The sequence below is a fragment of the Littorina saxatilis genome, linkage group LG13, assembly GCF_037325665.1.
Source record: "Littorina saxatilis isolate snail1 linkage group LG13, US_GU_Lsax_2.0, whole genome shotgun sequence".
Classification (NCBI taxonomy): Eukaryota; Metazoa; Mollusca; class Gastropoda; order Littorinimorpha; family Littorinidae; genus Littorina; species Littorina saxatilis.
In genome coordinates this window covers 36,223,790-36,244,574 of record NC_090257.1, presented here as the reverse complement: position 1 = coordinate 36,244,574, position 20,785 = coordinate 36,223,790, and the positions used below count along the sequence as shown (strand labels likewise).

The 20,785-nt window shown below is 44.5% G+C and overlaps 2 protein-coding genes across 4 annotated transcripts in view; one reads left to right on the top strand and one right to left on the bottom strand.

Moving 5' to 3' along the window:
- LOC138945625 (uncharacterized) overlaps positions 1–11,652 on the top strand; it is a 17,000-nt gene extending 5,348 nt beyond the window's left edge. For all 3 annotated transcript variants that reach the window (XM_070317092.1, XM_070317090.1, XM_070317091.1), the window contains exons 3-10: positions 306–526; positions 2,354–2,520; positions 2,841–3,091; positions 4,181–4,590; positions 5,433–5,708; positions 6,189–6,383; positions 8,258–8,405; positions 10,258–11,652. In XM_070317092.1, the coding sequence (XP_070173193.1) occupies positions 306–526; positions 2,354–2,520; positions 2,841–3,091; positions 4,181–4,590; positions 5,433–5,708; positions 6,189–6,383; positions 8,258–8,405; positions 10,258–10,757 (2,168 nt within the window). In that variant the 3' untranslated portion in view covers positions 10,758–11,652. The remainder of the gene's footprint in view (positions 1–305; positions 527–2,353; positions 2,521–2,840; positions 3,092–4,180; positions 4,591–5,432; positions 5,709–6,188; positions 6,384–8,257; positions 8,406–10,257) is intronic.
- Positions 11,653–13,378: 1,726 nt separating this feature from the next.
- On the bottom strand, positions 13,379–16,871 carry LOC138946087 (beta-1,4-glucuronyltransferase 1-like). The gene is made up of 3 exons (XM_070317597.1): positions 15,868–16,871; positions 14,706–15,576; positions 13,379–13,728 (listed from the first exon to the last, which is right to left on the bottom strand). Exons 1-3 carry the CDS (start codon positions 16,227–16,229, stop codon positions 13,522–13,524), a joined length of 1,440 nt encoding a protein of 479 aa, XP_070173698.1. The 5' UTR covers positions 16,230–16,871; the 3' UTR covers positions 13,379–13,521.
- Between the last annotated feature and the right edge of the window lie 3,914 nt (positions 16,872–20,785).

Sequence of the window (20,785 nt, the reverse complement as noted above, 5' to 3'; positions counted from 1 at the left end):
TACAGACGATCCAGTTGACGAGTGCACGCGACCTTGCCATGGCAACGCTATACTAAGGACATGTTGTTACCCTCACTCCGTTTCTCTCCTTTATGACATGTATACAGACGTTCCTGTTGACGAGTGCACGCGTCCTTGCCATGGCAACGCTGTACTAAGGACATGTTGTTACCCTCAGGCCGTTTCTCTCCTTTTTTGACATATAGACGATCCAGTTGACAAGTGCACGCGACCTTGCCATGGCAACGCTGTACTAAGGACAGGTTGTTACCCTCACTGCGTTTCTCTCCTTTTATGACATACAGACGATCCTGTTGACGAGTGCACGCGTCCTTGCCATGACAACGCTGCACCCAAGACATGTCGCTACCGCTGGGTGTTGGAGAACTACCTGACCTTGTCCCGGGCTTGCTACAGTTGCCCCGACAACCAGACCGATTGCTTACGTCAGCAGTGCGTCACTGGTGATGGTGTCAGAAGGAGCATAAGAACTGTCAACAGACTCATGCCAGGCCCTGACATACAGGTGGGTGTCGACTGGAGCGCGTTGTCGGCGTACAATTGTTTTAAGGGCAGAATATACCTGCGCAGTTTCAGCGGCACAGACGACGCACTGCATATTAATATTGATGCTGCGATAGGGATTATGACGAGTACTTGGCCTGTTTTCCTTTCACGCAACGTGTAGCGGGCTGGGATAATCTGCAGTGCGTCGTCTGTCCTGCTGAAGTTACGTAGGTGAACCCCAGGCCTTAGATTCAAATGCCGCGTCATCAGTCTAACCTGAAGTGTTCCATTTTTGAACACATTTTTCTGTAACCATTTGTGAACACTGTGTGAGATACCATATCATTCTACTGGCAAAAGTAGCACAGACATACCATATAATTCTACTGGCAAAAGTAGCACAGACGTACCATATAATTCTACTGGCAAAAGTAGCACAGACGTACCATATAATTCTACTGGCAAAAGTAGACGTACCTTATAATTCTACTGGCAAAAGTAGCATTGACGTACCAAATAATTCTACTGGCAAAAGTAGCACAGACGTAAACGCTATAAATTTAGTGTTTACCATGAGTGCTGCTGTTGCTAGTAGAATTATTAAGTACATGTACCTCACATAGCGTTCACAGCTGGTTACAAAAACTGTGTTCAAAAGTGGAACACTTTAATTTACAGCGTAGTTCTTGTCAGCGGCTTGTCGCAACATATGTTGGGGTGTGTACACGGTGAGCTTGTTTGGTTGGTTCACCGGAGTCGGTTACAAGTTTTGGACCCAACATGTACCCAAAGACAACACACAATTGGAAGCGTTTTTTTCTGTTAATTCACCAGTAGAACTTTGATATGTGTTATTATTACCATTGCAGTGCCCCATAAGGCTTTTTGAGCAATCAGGACGGATTCTAGGTGACCCGCTAAACGTTCAGGCAGGGACCCTTTTTGCTTATCACTCTAAAAATAAAGAAGACAATGTTCAACATAGTTTGTCTTGTGAGATTGTTGTGTGAACGCATTTCACCTGTTAATATTCATCACGTAAGGTGAGTGATTGGCTGACCCAGGTCACGTGAATGGCATATGGTTTGACTGACAGGCTTAATTAGGTAATTAAACCGTTATTTCTATTATGCTGACTGTTAGCAAAGGATAACAGACATGTCTCACAAAGGATATCATCATTCGCCTGACGGCTCATGCTTGATATCTTTTTCCCGACATGTCTGTTATCCTTTGCTAACAGTCAGCATATAATAAATAACTCATATTATTGCACCAGGGAAAGGCTAAAGAACTGTCACTTTTAAAGGGGGATGCTTATTGGCTGGTTTGCCGGTTGGTTGTTTGGCTGGCTGGAGAGATTAGGCTAGGAGTGTCACGTCTTAGCGAGGAGAAAAAAACGAATGGCAAAGAAAAGACAGCAATTCCCTGGCAACCATGGTAAGAACTTGTTACAACTTTTTGAGGGAATTGTTAGACAGATTTTCTCTGTACTTGGCTTGGTAGACGACGCTTAATTACCATGTTGGTCTGGGTACGGGTTGTTTGTTTATCTTAAGACTGCAGCACTAATACCCCAGTAAATTGACTGTCTACTTGTACATGATGATGATGATGATGATGATGATGATGATGATGATGATGATGATGATGATGATGATGATGATGATGATGATGATGATGATGATGAAGACGACGACGACGACGACGACGACGATGATGATGATGATGATGATGATGATGATGATGATGATGATGATGATGATGATGATGATGATGATGATGATGATGATGATGATGATGATGATGATGATGATGATGATGATGATGATGATGATTATGACAGGTGTGTGAAGGTGACATCATAGAGGTGGAGGTGGCAAACAGTATGGTGATGGCGGAGGGGGTCACCATTCACTGGCACGGACTGCATCAAACACGTTACCCCCACATGGACGGCGTTGCCATGGTTACCCAGTGTCCCATACCTGCCTCGTCCTCCTTCCAGTACAGGTGAAGTGATTATTTGTGTCCGTTCTTCGTGAATCAGGACATTCGTAAGTGTTATAGTGTATCAATGTTTGTACTCAAATACCCTGCCTGAAGTGTTGTGACTCTTGAGTGTGTCTGAGTCCATGTTGTGTACTTATATTTATAGAACTTTTCTGAAATTGTGTTTTCAAAATTTCAATCAAGTAATCATTCACTTATATTATATACTTTTGTCTTTTGTTTACATACTCAGTATGGTGTTTTTTTCAGTGCCTTGTTCTTCTGTTTTATCAATTTGTACCAAAACAAGGTGTCTGATTTTACTTTTGTTTGGTATCCAGATTTGTAGCAGACAATCCGGGTACCCATTTCTGGCATGCGCACTCGGGCATGTTGCTCGCAGACGGCTTGTTCGGCTCTGTCGTGATTCGACAGCCACCGTCACGTGACCCGCACAGCGCGCGCTATGACGCGGACCTTCCTGACCACGTGGTGGTTCTGAACGACTGGTCAATACAGCCAGTAGTGGACACCTTCACAGAGTTTTATCACGTACACGGCAGCAAGCTACCTCGCTCCATTCTCATCAATGGTGATTTATAGATTAATTTACCTTTTGATGGTTGTCTTTGTGTCATGGGCAATGCGCCGATGTGGTGCCAAGAGACAAATGTTCCTGTGTATTTACAAAGGAAATGAACATTAAAGTATTCTTATCTGACTTTATCTTACTTATCTAAATTAAATATGCAAGAAAAGTATGCAAAACGTATCATTTTCAGAGGCATAGTTATGTAGGCTTATTCATCTGAATTCTTTAATCCGCGTTTGTTATGAACTTATGTGTCTTGGATTAGCCGACAGCAAACTTAGAAGTACGTAGGCTGTATCTTGCACAAAGCCGTGTCGTAAAGAAGAGTTTTCGGTCGTGTTGCTTTAACTTGAATGTCTTTACCTGGGTTGGTTATATGAAGAGGACATCGGAACTTTCTTTTTACGTAGGGCCTAATTGATCTGAGGTCAGTACAGTCATGTGTTTGACCAACAACGCTACAGGCAACGCACAATGAAGACTCCGTTTACCATAATAATTTTGTCGGTCGGGTGTTCGCAATTCATTAGGACGAAAGTGCCCATGAGAAACCGCTGAAGACAATCATCTTCTTTGCAACCGAGACAATGGTAGATTTTAACTTAAGAACGTGCTAAACTCATCCCCAATTCAATGCATTATGTTGGCTGTTCACTGCAAACTTTGTAAGACAATTGTAGATTCTAACTTATTAATGTGCTGAATGCATCCGCTGTGAATGCATTCTGTTGGCTGGTCGCTTCATACTTTGCAAGAAAATTGTAGATTCTAACATATCATCGTGCTGAACTCATCCCCTTTCAATATATTCCGTTGGTGTTTACTGTATACTTAAAGACAATCCTAGATTCTAACTTGAAACGTGCTGAAATCATCCCCTCCCAATGTATTATGCTGGCTGTTAACTGCATACTCTGATAGACAATCCCAGATTCTAACTTGAAACGTGCTGAAAATATCCCCTCCCAATGCATTATGCTGGCTGTTAACTGCATACTCTGATAGGCAATCGTAGATTCTCACATATCAATGCACTGAACTCATTCCCTTTCAATGCATTCTGTTGGCTGTTTACTGCATTATTTGCAGGACGTGGAAGACTGTATGACGAAGCTGGCAACCCTACTACCCACACGCCTTTAGCTGAGTTCAAGGTCGAAGAGGGCAAGAGGTACCGCTTCCGGGTCATAGGAGCAGGGTTTTTAAAATGTCCGCTTCGGCTGTCCATCGACGATCACGATATTCAAATCATCGCGTCCGACGGCCGCCCTGTGGAGCCATTGAACGTGGAATATATAGAAATATACACCGGTGAGCGATATGACTTTATATTACACGCCGACCAGGGCAGCGTTGGAGATGAGTTCCTTGTGCGCGTGGGTGGACTGATCGATTGTCAGCATGATCACCTGCAGCAGTCTGCTGTGCTGCGTTACCTTGGCAACCAAAGGAAGTCTACTGAGAGGAGAGAAGCTTTTGCTAGGTCCCCCCAAAATGAAGTGCGTATGCCTGTCTTTTGTGCATACTTAAATTGCATAATATTGATGTTTTATCCTGGCAGATCTAGGTGACTTGAATTGAGAAGAGTTGTGTTGTTTCTACCCTGAAACATTATTTTATGCTTTCTACTTAAACTTCCTACTTCGATTGCATTAATTTTACCAGTCGATTTTCTTATGTAATCCTTATTTCTGTATTGCTAGCCAGTAAATATTTTGTTTTGTTATGTTTAGTGTTTACATTTCGGTCGAAGACATAGGTTGTTCAGTCTTTTTCGAATCGTGTCTCGTCACGATGCTATACTGTGGTTAATTGATCTTCTTCTTCTTCAGCTTTCCAGAATTGCTCTGGTTACGTGTGAGCTCGTTTGCCCATTTGGGTTCCCCACACTATACTCTGAGAGCATAGTCAGGTCACTCCGCTTTCGTTGAGTAGGCATGGGTATTTTCGTGTTTCCATAACCCACCGAACTTTGACATGGAGTACAGGATCTTTTCCGTGCGCACTTGGTCTTGTGCTTGCGTATACACACGAAGGGGGTTAAGTCACTAGCAGGTCTGCACATAAGTTGACCTGGGAGATCGGAAAAATCTCCCCTCTTAACCCACCAGGCGGCAGCGACCGGGATTCGAACTTACGACCTCCCGATTAAAAGGCCGACGTCTTACCACCACGCCACTGCGCCCGTCGGTTAGTTGATCAAAAACTTGCTTGTTTTCTTGCCTACGCTTTTTGCTTGAACGGCGGAAAGATGAAGTACAAAAGCAGTTTAAGTCACATTATGGTGTTCCGTTTTAAAAATTGATTTCTAATACAGATTATGATTCTTCATCCACAACAGAAAGCTGATTTAATAGCAAACGCATCGCTAGGAAAGACCCCTGTTGCCCAGATGACGTCATTGGAACCGGATGACAAAAGTCTGACGTCAGAGCCGGACCATCGGTTTTACCTGGACTTTGTCGTTAGAGGGGTCAACAATCCGCATTTCTACAACCCGGATCTGTACCCAGAAGGAAGGAGCGGGTACCCGGAGATGTTCACCCCCCAGATCAACGGTATCACCAACAAACTGCCCCCTGCCCCGATGTTGACACAGATGGAAGACATTGACCCGGTATGACCAGAACTCCCCCTCCCCGAACACCCCCCCCCCCCCACCACCCCACTCTCTGTATTGTCAGTACAACTTAATATCGTTAGCGTAACCTTCATCATCTTACGATTTTACACGTGTTAGGGAGACGATAAACTGGAATTCCTTTGCTTTGGTGTTTTAATGTTGTTCTGCTTTGTTTTTGTTTTCTTTTTGTAGTTTTGGTTTTGTTTGATTTTTGTGGGTTTTTTTGTATTTAGATCCAGCCCTTGTGTGTGTGTGTGTGTGTGTGTGTGTGTGTGTGTGTATGTGTGTGTGTATGTGTGTGTGGGCGTGCGTGCGTGCGTGCGTGTGTGTATGTTCGTTTGTTCTAGCGTGCGTGCGTGTGTGTGTGTGTGTCAGTCAGTCTGTCAATGTGTACAGAGAAACCTGGTGATTCGGGGGGTAGGCTCATGCCAGTATCTCGTATTATAATTTACCGAGATTTCTGTGTTGTCTCAGGGCGAGTTCTGCAACGCATCAAGCGTGGACCCAGACTGCTATGAGCAGGACAAGTTCTGTGAGTGTGTCCACCGCCTAACGGTTGCCATGGGAGACGTGGTGGAGCTGGTGATGGTGTCCTCCAGTGCCGCACACACCTCCTCCCACCCCATGCACGCACACGGCCACAGCTTCCGCGTTGTTGCCATAGACAGGGTCAGTCACCTTATTTTGCTTCTTTGCTTTGGAAAAATTTTTTAGAAATATACATGTACTAAAAGAAAATCAGAAAAAAATAATATTTCATGCCTGTCTTGCACTGTGCCGAATATCCTTGCGAATATGAACATGTGGTATTCGGCACACAAAATGGACAGGAACAAATATTGAAAATTCGAAGCCTTACGAATCCTTGAGAATGTCTTCCGAATGTTGCGAATGAGTTTGCAAACACTTTACGAATAAAGCGGATACGCAATCGAGCGCTATAAAAGCTCTTGCGATCGCGTCTGTTACTACTTCTACTTCTGTTCGTCATTTGTTCTCCAGCAAACAAACAGTACACATCATTTCATCATGCTACTCTAATGCCTGTCTTACACTGTACCGAATATCCTTCCGAATATGAACATGTTGTATTCGGCACAAAAAGAGACGAATGGACAGGAACACATATTGAAAATTCGAAGCCTTACCGACCATTGCGAATGCATACAAATCCATATACGAATGTCTTGCGGGTGTATTACGAACGTTGTGAGTGGCCTTGCGAGTGTTGCGAGTGCTTGCACACATTTTACGAATAAAGCGATTATGCAATTCGCATTGTTCGTAATACTGCTCTTACACTGTGCCGAATTTCCCTTGCGAATAGAATTCGCCAATAATTCGTAATGATCGGGACATGGTCGCAAGACATTCGTAAGTGTTCTTAACCATTCGCCACCATTCGTCTCTTGTTGCGAATATTAGGAATTCATATTCGCAAGCCATTCGTAGTCATAGTAAAGGTATTCGTAGCGCTCGCAAGGCATTCGCAATGATCGGTACACATTCGCCAGCACTCGCAACCATTCGTAAGACATTCGCAAGAAATGTGTATATATATGAACATGTTGTATTGGACAAAAAAAGAGACGAATGGACAGGTAAAATATTAACTATTCGAAGCCTTACGAATCCGTGCGAATGTCTTACGAATGGTTGCGAGTGCTTGCGAATGTCTACCGATCATTGCGAATGCATACGAATCCATATTCGCATGGATATTCGGCACAGTGTAAGACAGGCATAACAAATGTTTGCGAATGCCTTGCGAGCGTTACGAATACATTGCGATGATTACGAATGTTCGCAAGGATATTCGGCACAGTGTAAGACAGGCATAACGAATGGTTGCGAATGCCTTGCGAGTGTTACGAATACATTGCGATGATTACGAATGTTCTTGCGAATACTTACGAGTACGTTGAAAAGAAGTTAAAAATATGACTTCCTTGCGAATATTAGGAACATGTTGCTATGTTCAAAGCAAGAGACGAGTGGTGGCGAATGGTTAAGAACATTTACGAATGTCTTGCGACCATGTCCCGATCATTGCGAGTTATTGGAAAATTCTATTCGCAAGGGCAATTCGGCATAGTGTAATAGTAGCATAACACTGTGTCGAATTGCCCTTGCGAATAGAATTCTGTCCTGTCCATTCGTCTCTTTTTTTGCCGAATACCACATGTTCATATTCGCAAGGATAATGGGCACATTGTAAGACAGGCATAATGAATGGTTGCGAATGCCTTGCGAGCGTTACGACTACATTGCGATGATTACGAATGTCTTGCGAATACTTACGAGTACTTTGCGAAAAAGTTAAGAATATGACTTCCTTGCGAACATTAGGAACATGTTGCTATGTTCGAAACAAGAGACGAATGGTGGCGAATGGTTAAGAACATTTACGAATGTCTTGCGACCATGTCCCGATCATTGCGAATTATTGCAAATTTCTAATCGCAAGGGCAATTCAGCACAGTGTAAGAGTAGCATGTGTTTCTTATTCTCATAATGTCCTTGTTGACGTCATTGTTTACCAGCTGGAGGAAGACATGACAGTGGATCTCTTCAAGCGGCTAGACAGACAAGGGGAGATAAAGCGGAGACTACACAGCGCCCCCTACAAAGATACGGTTGCCGTTCCTGATGGTGGCTATGCTGTTCTGAGACTCGTCGCTGACAACCCAGGTATAGTATTAGCACTCGATGTCTTTCAACCATAGGCACACAAGACTGCTCTATTTGTCTACGTACATTTCGGCCAGACTTTTAGCTATCTCCAGAGGCGTTGGCTAAACCCAGAGTGAATGAATGTATGCCCTACTAATGACTTGTAAAACAAGCAGTAGAAAGTTATTAAGACCTTACTGATCACTGGAAAACCAAGAAGTAGACCCTACTGATCACTGGAAAACCAAGAAGTAGACCCTACTGATAGCTAACAAAACAAGAAGTAGACCCTACAGATAACTGGCAAACCAAGAAGTAGACCCTACTGATCATTGGCAAATCAAGAAGTAGACCCTACTGATCATTGACAAACCAAGAAGTAGACCCTACTGATCACTGGCAAATCAAGAAGTATACCCTACAGATAACTGGCAAACCAAGAAGTAGACCCTACTGACCATTGGCAAAGCAAGAAGTAGACCCTACTGATCATTGACAAACCAAGAAGTAGACCCTACAGATAACTGGCAAATCAAAAAGTAGACCCTATTGATCATTGGTAAACCAAGTAGACCCTACTGATCACTGGCAAACCAAGAAGTAGACCCTACTGATCATTGGCAAACCAAGAAGTAGACCCTTCTGATAATTGGCAAACCAAGAAGTAGACCCTACAGATAACTGGCAAACCAAGAAGTAGACCCTACTGATCATTGGCAAATCAAGAAGTAGACCGTACCACTTGCAAAACGAGAAGTAGATCCTACCAATCACGGGCAAACCAAGATGTAAACCCTACTGATCAACAACAAAACAAGAAGTAGACCCTACTGTAATAGTGATTGGGTATTTTCACTGTCATTGTCACAATATCGGTTTCATCGGTGTGGTATTTTAATTGTCATTGTCACCATATCGGTTTCAGGGGTGTGGTATTGTCCCTGTCATTGTCACCATATTGCTTTCAGGAGTGTGGTATTTTAACTGTCATTGTCACTATATCGGTTTCATCGGTGTGGTATTGTCACTGTCAATGTCACCATACTGTTTTCAAGGGTGTGGTATTGTCACTGTCACTGTCTCAATGCTGGTTTCAGGGGTGTGGTATTGTCACTGTCACTGTCACCATGTCGGTTTCAGGGGTGTGGTATTTTCACTGTCACTGTCTCAATGCTGGTTTCAGGGGTGTGGCATTTACACTGTCATTGTCACCATGTAGGTTTCAAGGGTGTGGTATTTTCACTGTCATTGTCACCATATCGGTTTCAGGGGTGTGGTTTCCTCTCTGTCACCGTCACCATGTCGGTTTCAGGGGAGTGGCATTTTTACTGTCACTGTCACCATGTCGGTTTCAGGGGTGTGGTATCATCACTGTCACTGTCACCATGTCGGTTTCAGGGGTCAGGTATCGTCACTGTCACTGTCACCATGTCGGTTTCAGGGGCGTGGTATCATCACTGTCACTGTCACCATGTCGGTTTCAGGGGTGTGGTATCATCACTGTCACTGTCACAATGTCGGTTTCAGGGGTCAGGTATCTTTACTGTCACTGTCAACATGTCGGTTTCAGGGGTCTGGTATCATCACTGTCACTGTCACCATGTCTGTTTCAGGGTTCAGGTATCATCACTGTCACTGTCACCATGTTGGTTTCAGGGGTCTGGTATCATCACTGTCACTGTCACTATGTTGATTTAAAGGGGTGTGGCATTTTTACTGTCATTGTCACATGTCGGTTTCAGGGGTGTGGTATTTTCACTGTCACTGTCACATGTCGGTTTCAGGGGCGTGGTATCATCACTGTCATTGTCACCATGTCGGTTTCAGGGGTGTGGTATTTTCACTGTCACTGTCACCATGTCGGTTTCAGGGGTGTGGTATTTCCACTGTCACCTGGTGTTCCACGTGGAGGTGGGTATGAGTTTCTACCTGCATGTCCCTGACGTACAGGGAGGAATGCCTCCCCCTCCCCCTTCCTTCCCACGCTGCGGACCTTGGCCATCGCAGCCGCCACAAGACTCAGGCCCCGCCCCATCACATTATCAACCAATCAGCGAAGGTGGCCGAGATGCAAGCTCCGCCCATTCGTATGATCAACCATTCAAGGACCGACGCAGGTTTGGCTCCGCCTCTTCGCAGCAGAATACACCAATGAAAAACAGCGTGCAAAGTGTCACTCCAGTGTGGGTGGTACCTGTGGTGGCCGTGTTGTGTTGCGTGAACATTGTGTTGTTTGCTGTGGTGTTTATACGGCGTGTGAAAACATCCAGACAAGCCGATAAAGCCAGGAGTACGGGAGGTGATTGCGGCGGGGTTCACTCGGTGGAATTAAGGGAAACAAAACCGCTGTTGTCCTTAGATGGTCATTGATCAAGAAATACATTTGTTTTATTTTCAACGCAGAAAACTTTGTTTGAAGTTCACGTTTTTGTTTGATTGTTTGTCTGTTGTTATATTGTTTGTTTTGTTTTGGATTGTTTTGTTCGTTTCTTGTTGCTTAATATTATTTGTATTCAACTCAGATTATTGACAAACATTTAATCCAAACGGCTCATTCGTGTGTTTATTTCGGTAACCGCGTATCTGCACAAACAAAAATTCTCCAAAGTGTGTACGTGCGTATGTTTGGTTCGTACATTGGGTTTCTCTTATGCCATCCTTTGGGTCTAAGGAGTGGCTGAGTATTCATTAAGAAACAGTTGTTTATTATTGCTTTAGGTTGCCTTTCTTGTTGAAAACAGCAGCTTGTTTCGTCTACAAAAACGTAATCATCATTTACGTCTTTACAATTAATAATAATTCATAACCAGTTTGATTATATTCGCCACCCCTCAGTTATGGCAGCATAATCTGCCGTATAGTATGTTCTCTTTTTATTTTTGTTGTGTCATTTGTATGTCATACATGTAGACATGTGTCTATGTACAAAGGAACAGTGTATCTAAGTCATAAAATAAATAAATGAGTTCATTTACTACATTAGTATTGCTCGCAATATATTGGCCTACATGTCGCATAATTATGTGTTACACAGCTTGATACCATACGCAAAGTGATTCGAGAAAGTGTATGCACGAGCTGTGCAGCGATAAGAAATACCATGTTACAGGAAAAGCAGCACAGCTGTTTTGAAAATAATGGAGTTGGTGAGGAAGACAAGTAAGCCTACATTAGACTTAAGTTGTCATTGGCTTCTCTGTTGTTGTATTTTGGTTGGTTTTTTGTTTTGGCTCTCTGTTGAGTTTTCAGGTGGAGGGGGTGGGTGACTGCCGGGGGGAGGGGGGGGGGTCAATTGGGAATGAATGTCACTGTTTCTTGGCATGATTGAAGCAGTGTTAAAGGTACTGTCCTTCCCTCGTACACAATCATATTCACTTCTTCTTCTGCGTTCGTGGGCTGAAACTCCCACGTACACTCGTGTTTTGCGCGAGTGGAATTTTAAGTGTATGACACTTTTTTACCCCGCCATTTAGGCAGCCATACGCCGCTTTCGGAGGAAGCATGCTGGATATTTTCGTGTTTCTATAACCCACCGAACTCTGACATGGATTACAGGATCTTTTCCGTGCGCACTTGGTCTTGTGCTTGCGTGTACACACGAAGGGGGATAAGCCACTAGCAGGTCTGCACATAAGTTGACCTGGGAGATCGGGAAAATCTCCACACTTTACCCACCAGGCGGCCGCGGCCGGGATTCGAACCCTCGACCTTCCGATTAAAAGGCCGACGTCTTACCACCCCGCCACAGCGCCCGTCATATTCACTACCACAGAGCTGTTCAGGTCTGATGTGCACAAGAAAGTTACCCCCCCCCCCCCCCCCCAAACGGGAGCCAGCCTCGGGGTCGGATTGGTTGAAACAGAGGGGTGCGTGTGTGATTTCAACCAAACCGGCTCCGCAGCTGGCTCCCGGCGTTGGGGTGTTAATTGTGTCGTGCACACAAGACCTGGACAGCTGTGTGGTAGTTAATAATTATAACCTCAGCCCTGGGATGGGATGCACGAGAAAGTTGCCAACCGGTCGGGAGCCACCCGCGGTGTTGGATTGGTTGAAATTGAGATGTGTTGAGATTTCAACGAATCAGACGCCGCGGTTTGTTCTCTCCCGTTTGGGTGGCATTTCATTCCATGACTCCACGTAGGAGTATCCTTTCGCCTTGAAACACGCAAAAAATCAAAAGCATTGCTCTATTCTGTGCATAGAGAGTGTTGTTTTGGTGGTGGTTGGGGGGGGGGGGGTGGGGGGGAGTTGATTGCCACATAAAGCACACTGTAAATTGAAGTGTTCCGCTTTTGAACACACTTTTCGTAACCAGTAATGAAAACTGTTTGAAATAATCTATGCATGATTCTACTAGCAAAAGTAGCAAACAGGATAAACACTTTATAGCTGTTACCATATATGTGCCACTGTTTCCAGTAGATAGGTATATATATATAGTTTGTCACACAGTGTTCACACCTGGTTACAAAAGGGTGTTCAAAAGTGGAACACTTCAGTTTACAGTGTAGCCAGTCTGTTGATTTGTGACACGGGCTAAAGCTGATGAACGAGAGTTTACTCTGTGCACAAGCCTGAACAGATCTGTTATGGTGCACATTACCGCTTACACGAGGTGGAATGTATCTTCAAAAATGGTGTGCTTTTCGCGGGTTTTTGCGATGTTCAACTTCATCTAAGCATTACCACGCTACTGCTCAATAAAATGGAATCACAATCAGTGTGTGTGTGTGTGTGTGTGTGTGTGTGTGTGTGTGTGTGTGTGTGTGTGTGTGTGTGTGTGTGTGTGTGTGTCAGTGTGTGCCTGTGTGTGTTTGTGTTTGTGTCTGTGGGTGTGCTCGTGTTTGCATGTGAGTGGAGGGCAGGGGGTATTGTTGTGGTTGTGGGCGTCGTCGTATCAGGCATTGCTAGTATGTTGTATCATGTTGCTCCACCCCCACCCCCACCCCCACCCCCACCCCCACCCCCAACCGGACTGTGTACATCAGTTTCATTCTATGAGTTCGACAGATTGACTAAATGCAGTAATTTCGCCTTACGCGACTTGTTTTCTGTTATGTTTGTCTTTACTCAGAGAAGAAAAATCAAGGCAATTGCGGCTGTGACAAAAATGTAAATGAAGACATGACTGCACTCAAACATTACGCCAGTTGCAGTATCTCTTGACCCCAGGGTATTTCGTTTTCAAATCACGCTGGAACTGTCGGTATTTGATGTCGTTCTTCTGTAGCTCTTGCTGCCAGGTGGCGTGGTGCTGTGAGGAGTTTTTGAACCCGTCGTGAACCAGGAAGGCGTCGTTGAGCACCACCAGCTGATAGCCCGCAACGTGCATCTCACACACCTGAATGTACAAACAGAACACACACACGCACGCGCGCACACGCACACACACACGCACACACAAGCGCGCGCACGTACTCGGCACGCACACACACGCGCACACACCCACACACACACACACACATACGCACACATACGTACACACACACACACACACACATGCACGCACACACCATGCACACACACACACACACACACACACACACACACACACCGTCACACATATACTTATATACACACACAGTACACACACACACACACACACACACACTATGTCAGTGAGTCAGCCATTGAGTTGGACATTCACACTTAATCAACTCATGAGTTGGGCAGTTGCACTGAAACTTTCAGTGTGTTCAACAGTCTAAAACAATTCGCCAGTCAGTTCAGTGATCAATCAAATTAGGTCAAATGGTGAATTGAGGCAAACCTTGATGTGAAAGTTCTTCATTACGGCTGTTATACTGAGGCAGACCAAACCATCATTGCAAGTTGTAAACTGCGCCGTTACCCCCGAAACAAGTCAAATAAAAAAGCTGTCACAAATAGATTCAGAGGCTAGTGGTGACCATCGGCATCATCATTGATATCAGTAAGGCAGAAGGGGTCTATGTCGACCAAAAATGGGTGCATTCCCTGTATAGGTGCACTCCCTGTTACTGTAGGTGTTTTCCCTGCATACAGGGAATGCACCCGGGCGCATTTCCTGTAGGAAAACAGATCGCACTCTATCTCGTGTCCTACGCGAGACTGCCGTAAACTGCCGAGTTCAGTTTCACTTTGATGAGACTGAAGTACTGCTACGCCGCTTTGAACAAATGCATGCCTTACGTCACTATACCCATGAGTTAGAAAATACACCCGGGTGTATTCTCTGTGTACAGGTTAAAACACCCACAGGAAGTGCACCTAGTACAGGGAATGCACCCGCTTTTGGTCGACATAGACCCCTACTGCACCAATAAGTCAGTAACTGACCTGGCTTTGCCTGTCACGGCCCCACTGTACGAATCTCTCGTCATACAGGGGCAAGGAGGAAGGCGCGATGTAGTAGGGTTCGTATTTTGGCTGGAATTTCACTCCGTACGCCACCGCCATCTTGTCGTCCGACGCGGGCAGCGCCCTCCAGCGGGGGTAGTTGGTTGGCGCGTGACAGTGGGAGCTTATATTTTGACTGAATGGCCGAATTGTGTGCATTCTCCACATTTCCAGCACGGTGGATTTGTTCAATGGAATAGCCGTAACTCTGCCACTGTACTCAAATGCCGGCACAACGTAAGCCAGCTTGGTGGAATTGTGGGACATCATGTTGGATGTGGCGGCAATATGGCGAACAAAGCTGGTGCGAAGGTTGTCCGAGGGCGTCATGTCTACGTCAGTGTACAACACGTAGGTTGTGCTGACACTTCTCAGGGCTACGTTCCTCAGCAAGTTCACCGGGTATTCTATTCCACTGCCGATAACAAAGTTTTTCTGTGGGGCATTCCTACCTTTTCTTTCTGCTGGTGGAGGATTAGAACACAGAATGTTTTCAAACTGAGGCAGTTTCATGGTCGTGTCAGGTTTACGGTCTGCGGGAAAGGCCAGATGAAAGGTCACGTGCTCAGCTACAGAGGCAAAACAAAGACGGAGGTGCAAGATGGAGGCGATGGCGAAGTGGAAATCATCGTCGTAAGTGAATACCGCGATTGATACAGGTCCTTGCCACTGTTTGCTGAGTTCAGCTACGTAATGCAGGTGATTTGATGTGCATTGTGATGCTAATGTGACGTCATGCTTTTTCTCTGATGTCAGATTGTGTGACGTCAACAGGTCTTCGATGACTAAATACTTGCCACTCTGGTCTAGTCTGCGGAGAGGAAATGACGATGTAAATCTCAGTGGTTAATTGGAAAGTTATTTCTGTTTGCCAGCATATTAATCTGTCTCTGTCTCTGTCTCTGTCTCTCTCTCTCTCTCTCTCTCTCTCTCTCTCTCTCTCTCTCTCTCTCTCTCTCTCTCTCTCTCTCACGGTCGTCTAGAAATTTGAGGCCTCTTCTAATTAAGCAGACCAAACAAAGAATAATAAATTTTCGTTATTCCTGTCATTTTCTACCCAAACCAACTTTTTTCGCAAATCATCTGTTACCCTCATACTCACTTAGTCCGGTTCTTGAGACGAGAGAGCACACCGGAGACAAGCTGGTCCACAAGATGGTCCACTGTGAGTTCTCTTCCGTGAGGCCGTGTGTCTTGCCGCAGTCGTTTGACAGTGTTGCCACGAAGACTGAGGTTTTCCAGTGTTAGCCGTGTCGGTGTGAGAATGCAGACATAGCTGACGACGAAAAGAATGGAGAGGGAACTGAACAGCAGTGCAAAATACTTCATGCGGCACTTCAAGTCCACAGCACGCATTCTGATGGCGGAAATACAATTCCGCACAATGAAGGTCCCACAAATAGCGCTGCTGGGTTTCGGCAAAACTTGAGTGTTGCCCGTCTGGGGTGTACTGTACTGAAACATTTTGATATACTAGTAATTGAACAAAATCTAATTTTCAAACGTAAACCTTGATTTGAAGTTTTTCATTATCGTTTATAGTCTCCGATTAATTTGGCCTTCGCCATGTGCCATAAAAGCTGTTCCGACTGTACCTGGTTAACTATCTTTCTGACAGACTCATTCCATGTTCACATAAAGTTGAAATGTGTTGCCAAATAAAGTTTCCTTTTTATGGTGATGTGAAAATTAAACAAGTCGCGTAAGGCGAAATTACTACATTTAGTCAAGTTGTGGAACTCACAGAATGAACTGAACGTAGTCCGCCGCTAGTGCAAAAGGCAGTGAAAGTGACGAGCCTGTTTGGCGCGGCAGCGGTTGCGCTGTGCTTCATAGCACGCTTTACTGTACCTCTCTTCGTTTTAACTTTCTGAGCGTGTTTTTAATCCAAACATATCATATCTATATGTTTTTGGAATCAGGAACCGACAAGGAATAAGAAGAAATAGTTTTTGAATCGATTTCGGTAATTTAATTTTGATCATAATTTTTATATTTTTAATTTTCAGAGATTGTTTTTAATCCAAATATAACATATGTATATGTTTTTGGAATCAGAAAATGACGAAGAATAAGATGAAATTGTTTTTGGATCGTTTAATAAAAAAATAATTTTAATTACAAGTTTCCGATGTTTAATGACCAAACTCACTCATTAGTTTTTAAGCCACCAAGCTAAAATCCAATACCAAACCCCGAAGATTGCTTTGCCAAAATTTCAATCAATTTAATTGAAAAATGAGGGTATGACAGTGCCGCCTCAACTTTCACAAAAAGCCGGATATGGCGTCATCAAAGGTATTTATCGAAAAAAAGAAAAAAATGTCCGGGGATATCATACCCAGAAACTTTCATGTCAAATTTCATAAAGATCGGCCCAGTAGTTTATTATGAATCGCTCTACACACACACACGCACAGACACAGACACACACACAGACACAGACACACACGCACCTATATGTGTGGATGGTTACCTAAGAGGCGGCACTGGGTGCAGTGCCTTTCTAGTGCACTTGCACTACAACAGCACTGGGTGCAGTACTCGCTCCGGCATCGAAGAATTTTGCACTAAAAAATGCACAAAATTTGACCTATTTCGTCGCCTATAGAGGACGGAAAGAATGTCATTTTGAACATTGTTATGACATTCTTTCCGTCAAAAAAGTCAATTTAACGGTGTTAAATGAAGCGACCATCCACACAATTAGGTTGCCATCCAGAGTTTAAATTGCCATCCACGTGTGGATGGTTGCCTTATGGTGATTTAGGCAACCAAACCTGTGGAAACATGGGTACACATACACCTAAGCCACACACACACACACACACACACACACACACACACACACACATACACCACGACCCTCGTCTCGATTCCCCCCCCCCCCCCCCCCTCTATCTTAAAACATTTAGTCAAAACTTGACTAAATGTAAAAACATGTGTGACCCCAATTCATACATTTACTGTTGGACACTATTTAACCTTCGCCAGAACACACATACACCCTTGCATAACCGACGATGCGGGTCGTCCATGGCCCATACTTTTTATAGAGGCCTCGAAGTGTTTATTCCTCAACCGATGGTGCGGGTCCTCCACGACCCATATTCTCCAAGAGAGTCATACATCATGTGATCATGCTTTTTTTGCGGGAAAAGTTGTGCTCCCGAGTTGCTGAGGCATGGAAGATAAAGATACACAATTTTCTTTCTTTATTTCTGTGTTTCCTTTTCTCTGATTTCATACCTCTCCCTCTCTCTCTCCCTCTCTCTCTCTCCCTCTCTCTCTCCCCCTCTCTCTCTCTCTCTCTTTCTCTCACTCTATCTCTCTGTCACTTTCTCTGTCTGTCTGTCTGTCTCTCTCTCTCTCTCACTCTATCACTTTATCTGCCTCTCTCTTTGTGTATATGTCTGTCTGTCTGTCTAGCAGTTTGTCTGTGTGCTTGTCAATCTGTTTATCTGTCTCTGTCTATCGCTCTCTCTCTCTCTCTCTCTCTCTCTCTCTCTCTCTCTCTCTCTCTCTCTCTCTCTCTCTCTCTCTCTCTCTCTCTCTCTCTCTCTACCAGCTGCTCGCCCAAAATAAGGGATACCCTTCAATGGAAAAAAAGCTCGTTGTATTGCTTATGCCACAACCCTCGAAAAATAAAATTTGATTTGATTTGATTTGATTTGATCTCTCTCTCTCTTCATTTTCTTTCTTTATTTATGTGTTTCCTTTTCTCTGATTTCATACCTCTCTCTCTTACTCTATCTCTGTATCACTTTCTCTGCCTCTCTCTCTCTCTCTCTCTCTCTCTCTCTCTCTCTCTCTCTCTCTCTCTCTCTCTCTCTCTCTCTCTCTCTCTCTCTCTCACTCTATCTCTCTATCATTTTTGCCCCAGATTGATAGTCCTTGGCTGACCAGCTGCTCGCCCAAAATAAGGGATACCCTTCAATGGAAAGTTGGACTGAGAATCTGCCACCCAGAAGACTTTTATGCCATATTTATCCGGCTTGGATGGCAGGTACTGCAGAAAGCTGCAGCGTCCCCTAAAGAGCACCAGCTGCTCGTCCACAGTCACATAGCAGCCTGGGACATAATGTTGGGACAAGTTCTTCATGAACTCGTCCCACATGTCACGGAACGGTGCAAATATGTCTCTCTGCCTTCTGGCAGTTCTAGTTGATTTGTCGTCAAAACGCAAATGTTTCATGAGCAGCTGGAAGCGTCTCCTGCTCATGCATGCTCTGATCATAGTGAAACCATTCACAGAGTCCAACAATGTGTCAGTGTTGACTGTTCACAAAGCCTGGTTTTCTGGTACCCAGAAAAAGAAGCATACCAATGAGACCTTCACATTCAACTGTGTCCATTGGCTCCCACTTCTCCTTCAAGATCCGGGAACCTTCAATATTTGTAAACTGGACAATGTCACTTATCCTTTTGTCATTTACAAACAGCCTGTAAGCATCACGTGGACTGTTAGCATGCTGACAACCAACAGCCTGATTGCCAGAAACCCTGAAAACATTTCTGGCAAGGGTCTTTGCCTTGTTGGGGTTTGGATTCCTGCTCCATTTTGTCCCATTCTTGGCAGTTTCACCCGTGAATGTTGTGGCAGTCTGGCCCCTTCCCCCGAAGAATCAGACTCCTCACTGGGTGTGCCACTATCTGCTGGTGCAGGCGGCTCCTCTTCACTCGTCTCGTCATCTACACTGACAAGGCCTTCTTCTGTGTCCGAGCCTGCATCTGCATCCACATCTTGCGCTGAAACAAACATTGCCAAACTGATAATGCAACAGATGAAAAGAAAACAACTGCTCAAGAAACTATTCAGAAATTCCGGACTCTCTCTCTCTCTCTCTCTCTCTCTCTCTCTCTCTCTCTCTCTCTCTCTCTCTCTCTCTCTCTCTCTCTCTCTCTCTCTCTCTCTCTCTGTATCACACATACAAACAAAGACACAAAAACACAGACCTCTCACTCGTAAACACATTGCATGTACATGCACACAGAAAACAATGCAAAAATTATAAAATAAAACCAGTGCAAATAAACCAGATGATCGTGCATAGTGATAAGCACACCGGCCGATATACACAACATAAACGAGAGAGAGGAGGGGGGTGTTAGTGGTTTGTAATATCATGCATATGGGGGGATGGGCGGTTCTATAACTTACACAGGCCCTCATCCTCAAAAGCGCCGCCTTCTCAGGGCCGGACTACCGGGGGGGTTATGGGGGTTGCGCAACCCCCCCCCCCCCCTAGCCTAAACATGTACCTCACTTATTTAAAACATTCTTTATTATTGTTTATTTTATGCCGTTTCATGCAAGGAGCGACCATTTTCCTATCACAGAATATGACCCCAACAAGGGGCTCTGCCCCTTGACCCCGCCAGGGGGAACATCCCCCTGGACCACCACTGGCAACCCCCCCCCCCCCCTCCTCTTAGCCTAGTCCGGCCCTGCTTCTGCTACTGCCAAGGCCTCAAATATGTTTGGTCTCTTCTGCGCATCTGCAACCAAAGACACAGGCCATTAATTTCATGAACAGATTGTCTCAAGGACTGGCCTCCAAGTTTGATCGAGCAAACAAGAATAAGAAGAAGATATCGATTTTCTATTACTTTCACCATGAGACGATAAACAACATTGACCAACAATATCACGACACCATTACATACCACTGTGTATAAAAACAAATGGATGAAAATACAAGACCAAAGTTAAAAGAAACAGTAATAATAATGAGTAATAATGAATTTTATTTATAATGCGCCTTTCCTCATAGAAAAACAAGCTCATTGCACATTACAGAAAACTTTTTTTTAAAGTAATAAGACAAGACTTAAAATCATTACAGACAGCAATTAGTGAGAACACAGAATAAATATGTAAAACAGTATGTACATTCAATGGCCAACCGGATAGAACAAGTTACACACACACGAACGCACACACACACACACACGCACGCACGCATGCACACACACACACACACACACACACACCATTACATTGCATTACAACAACAACG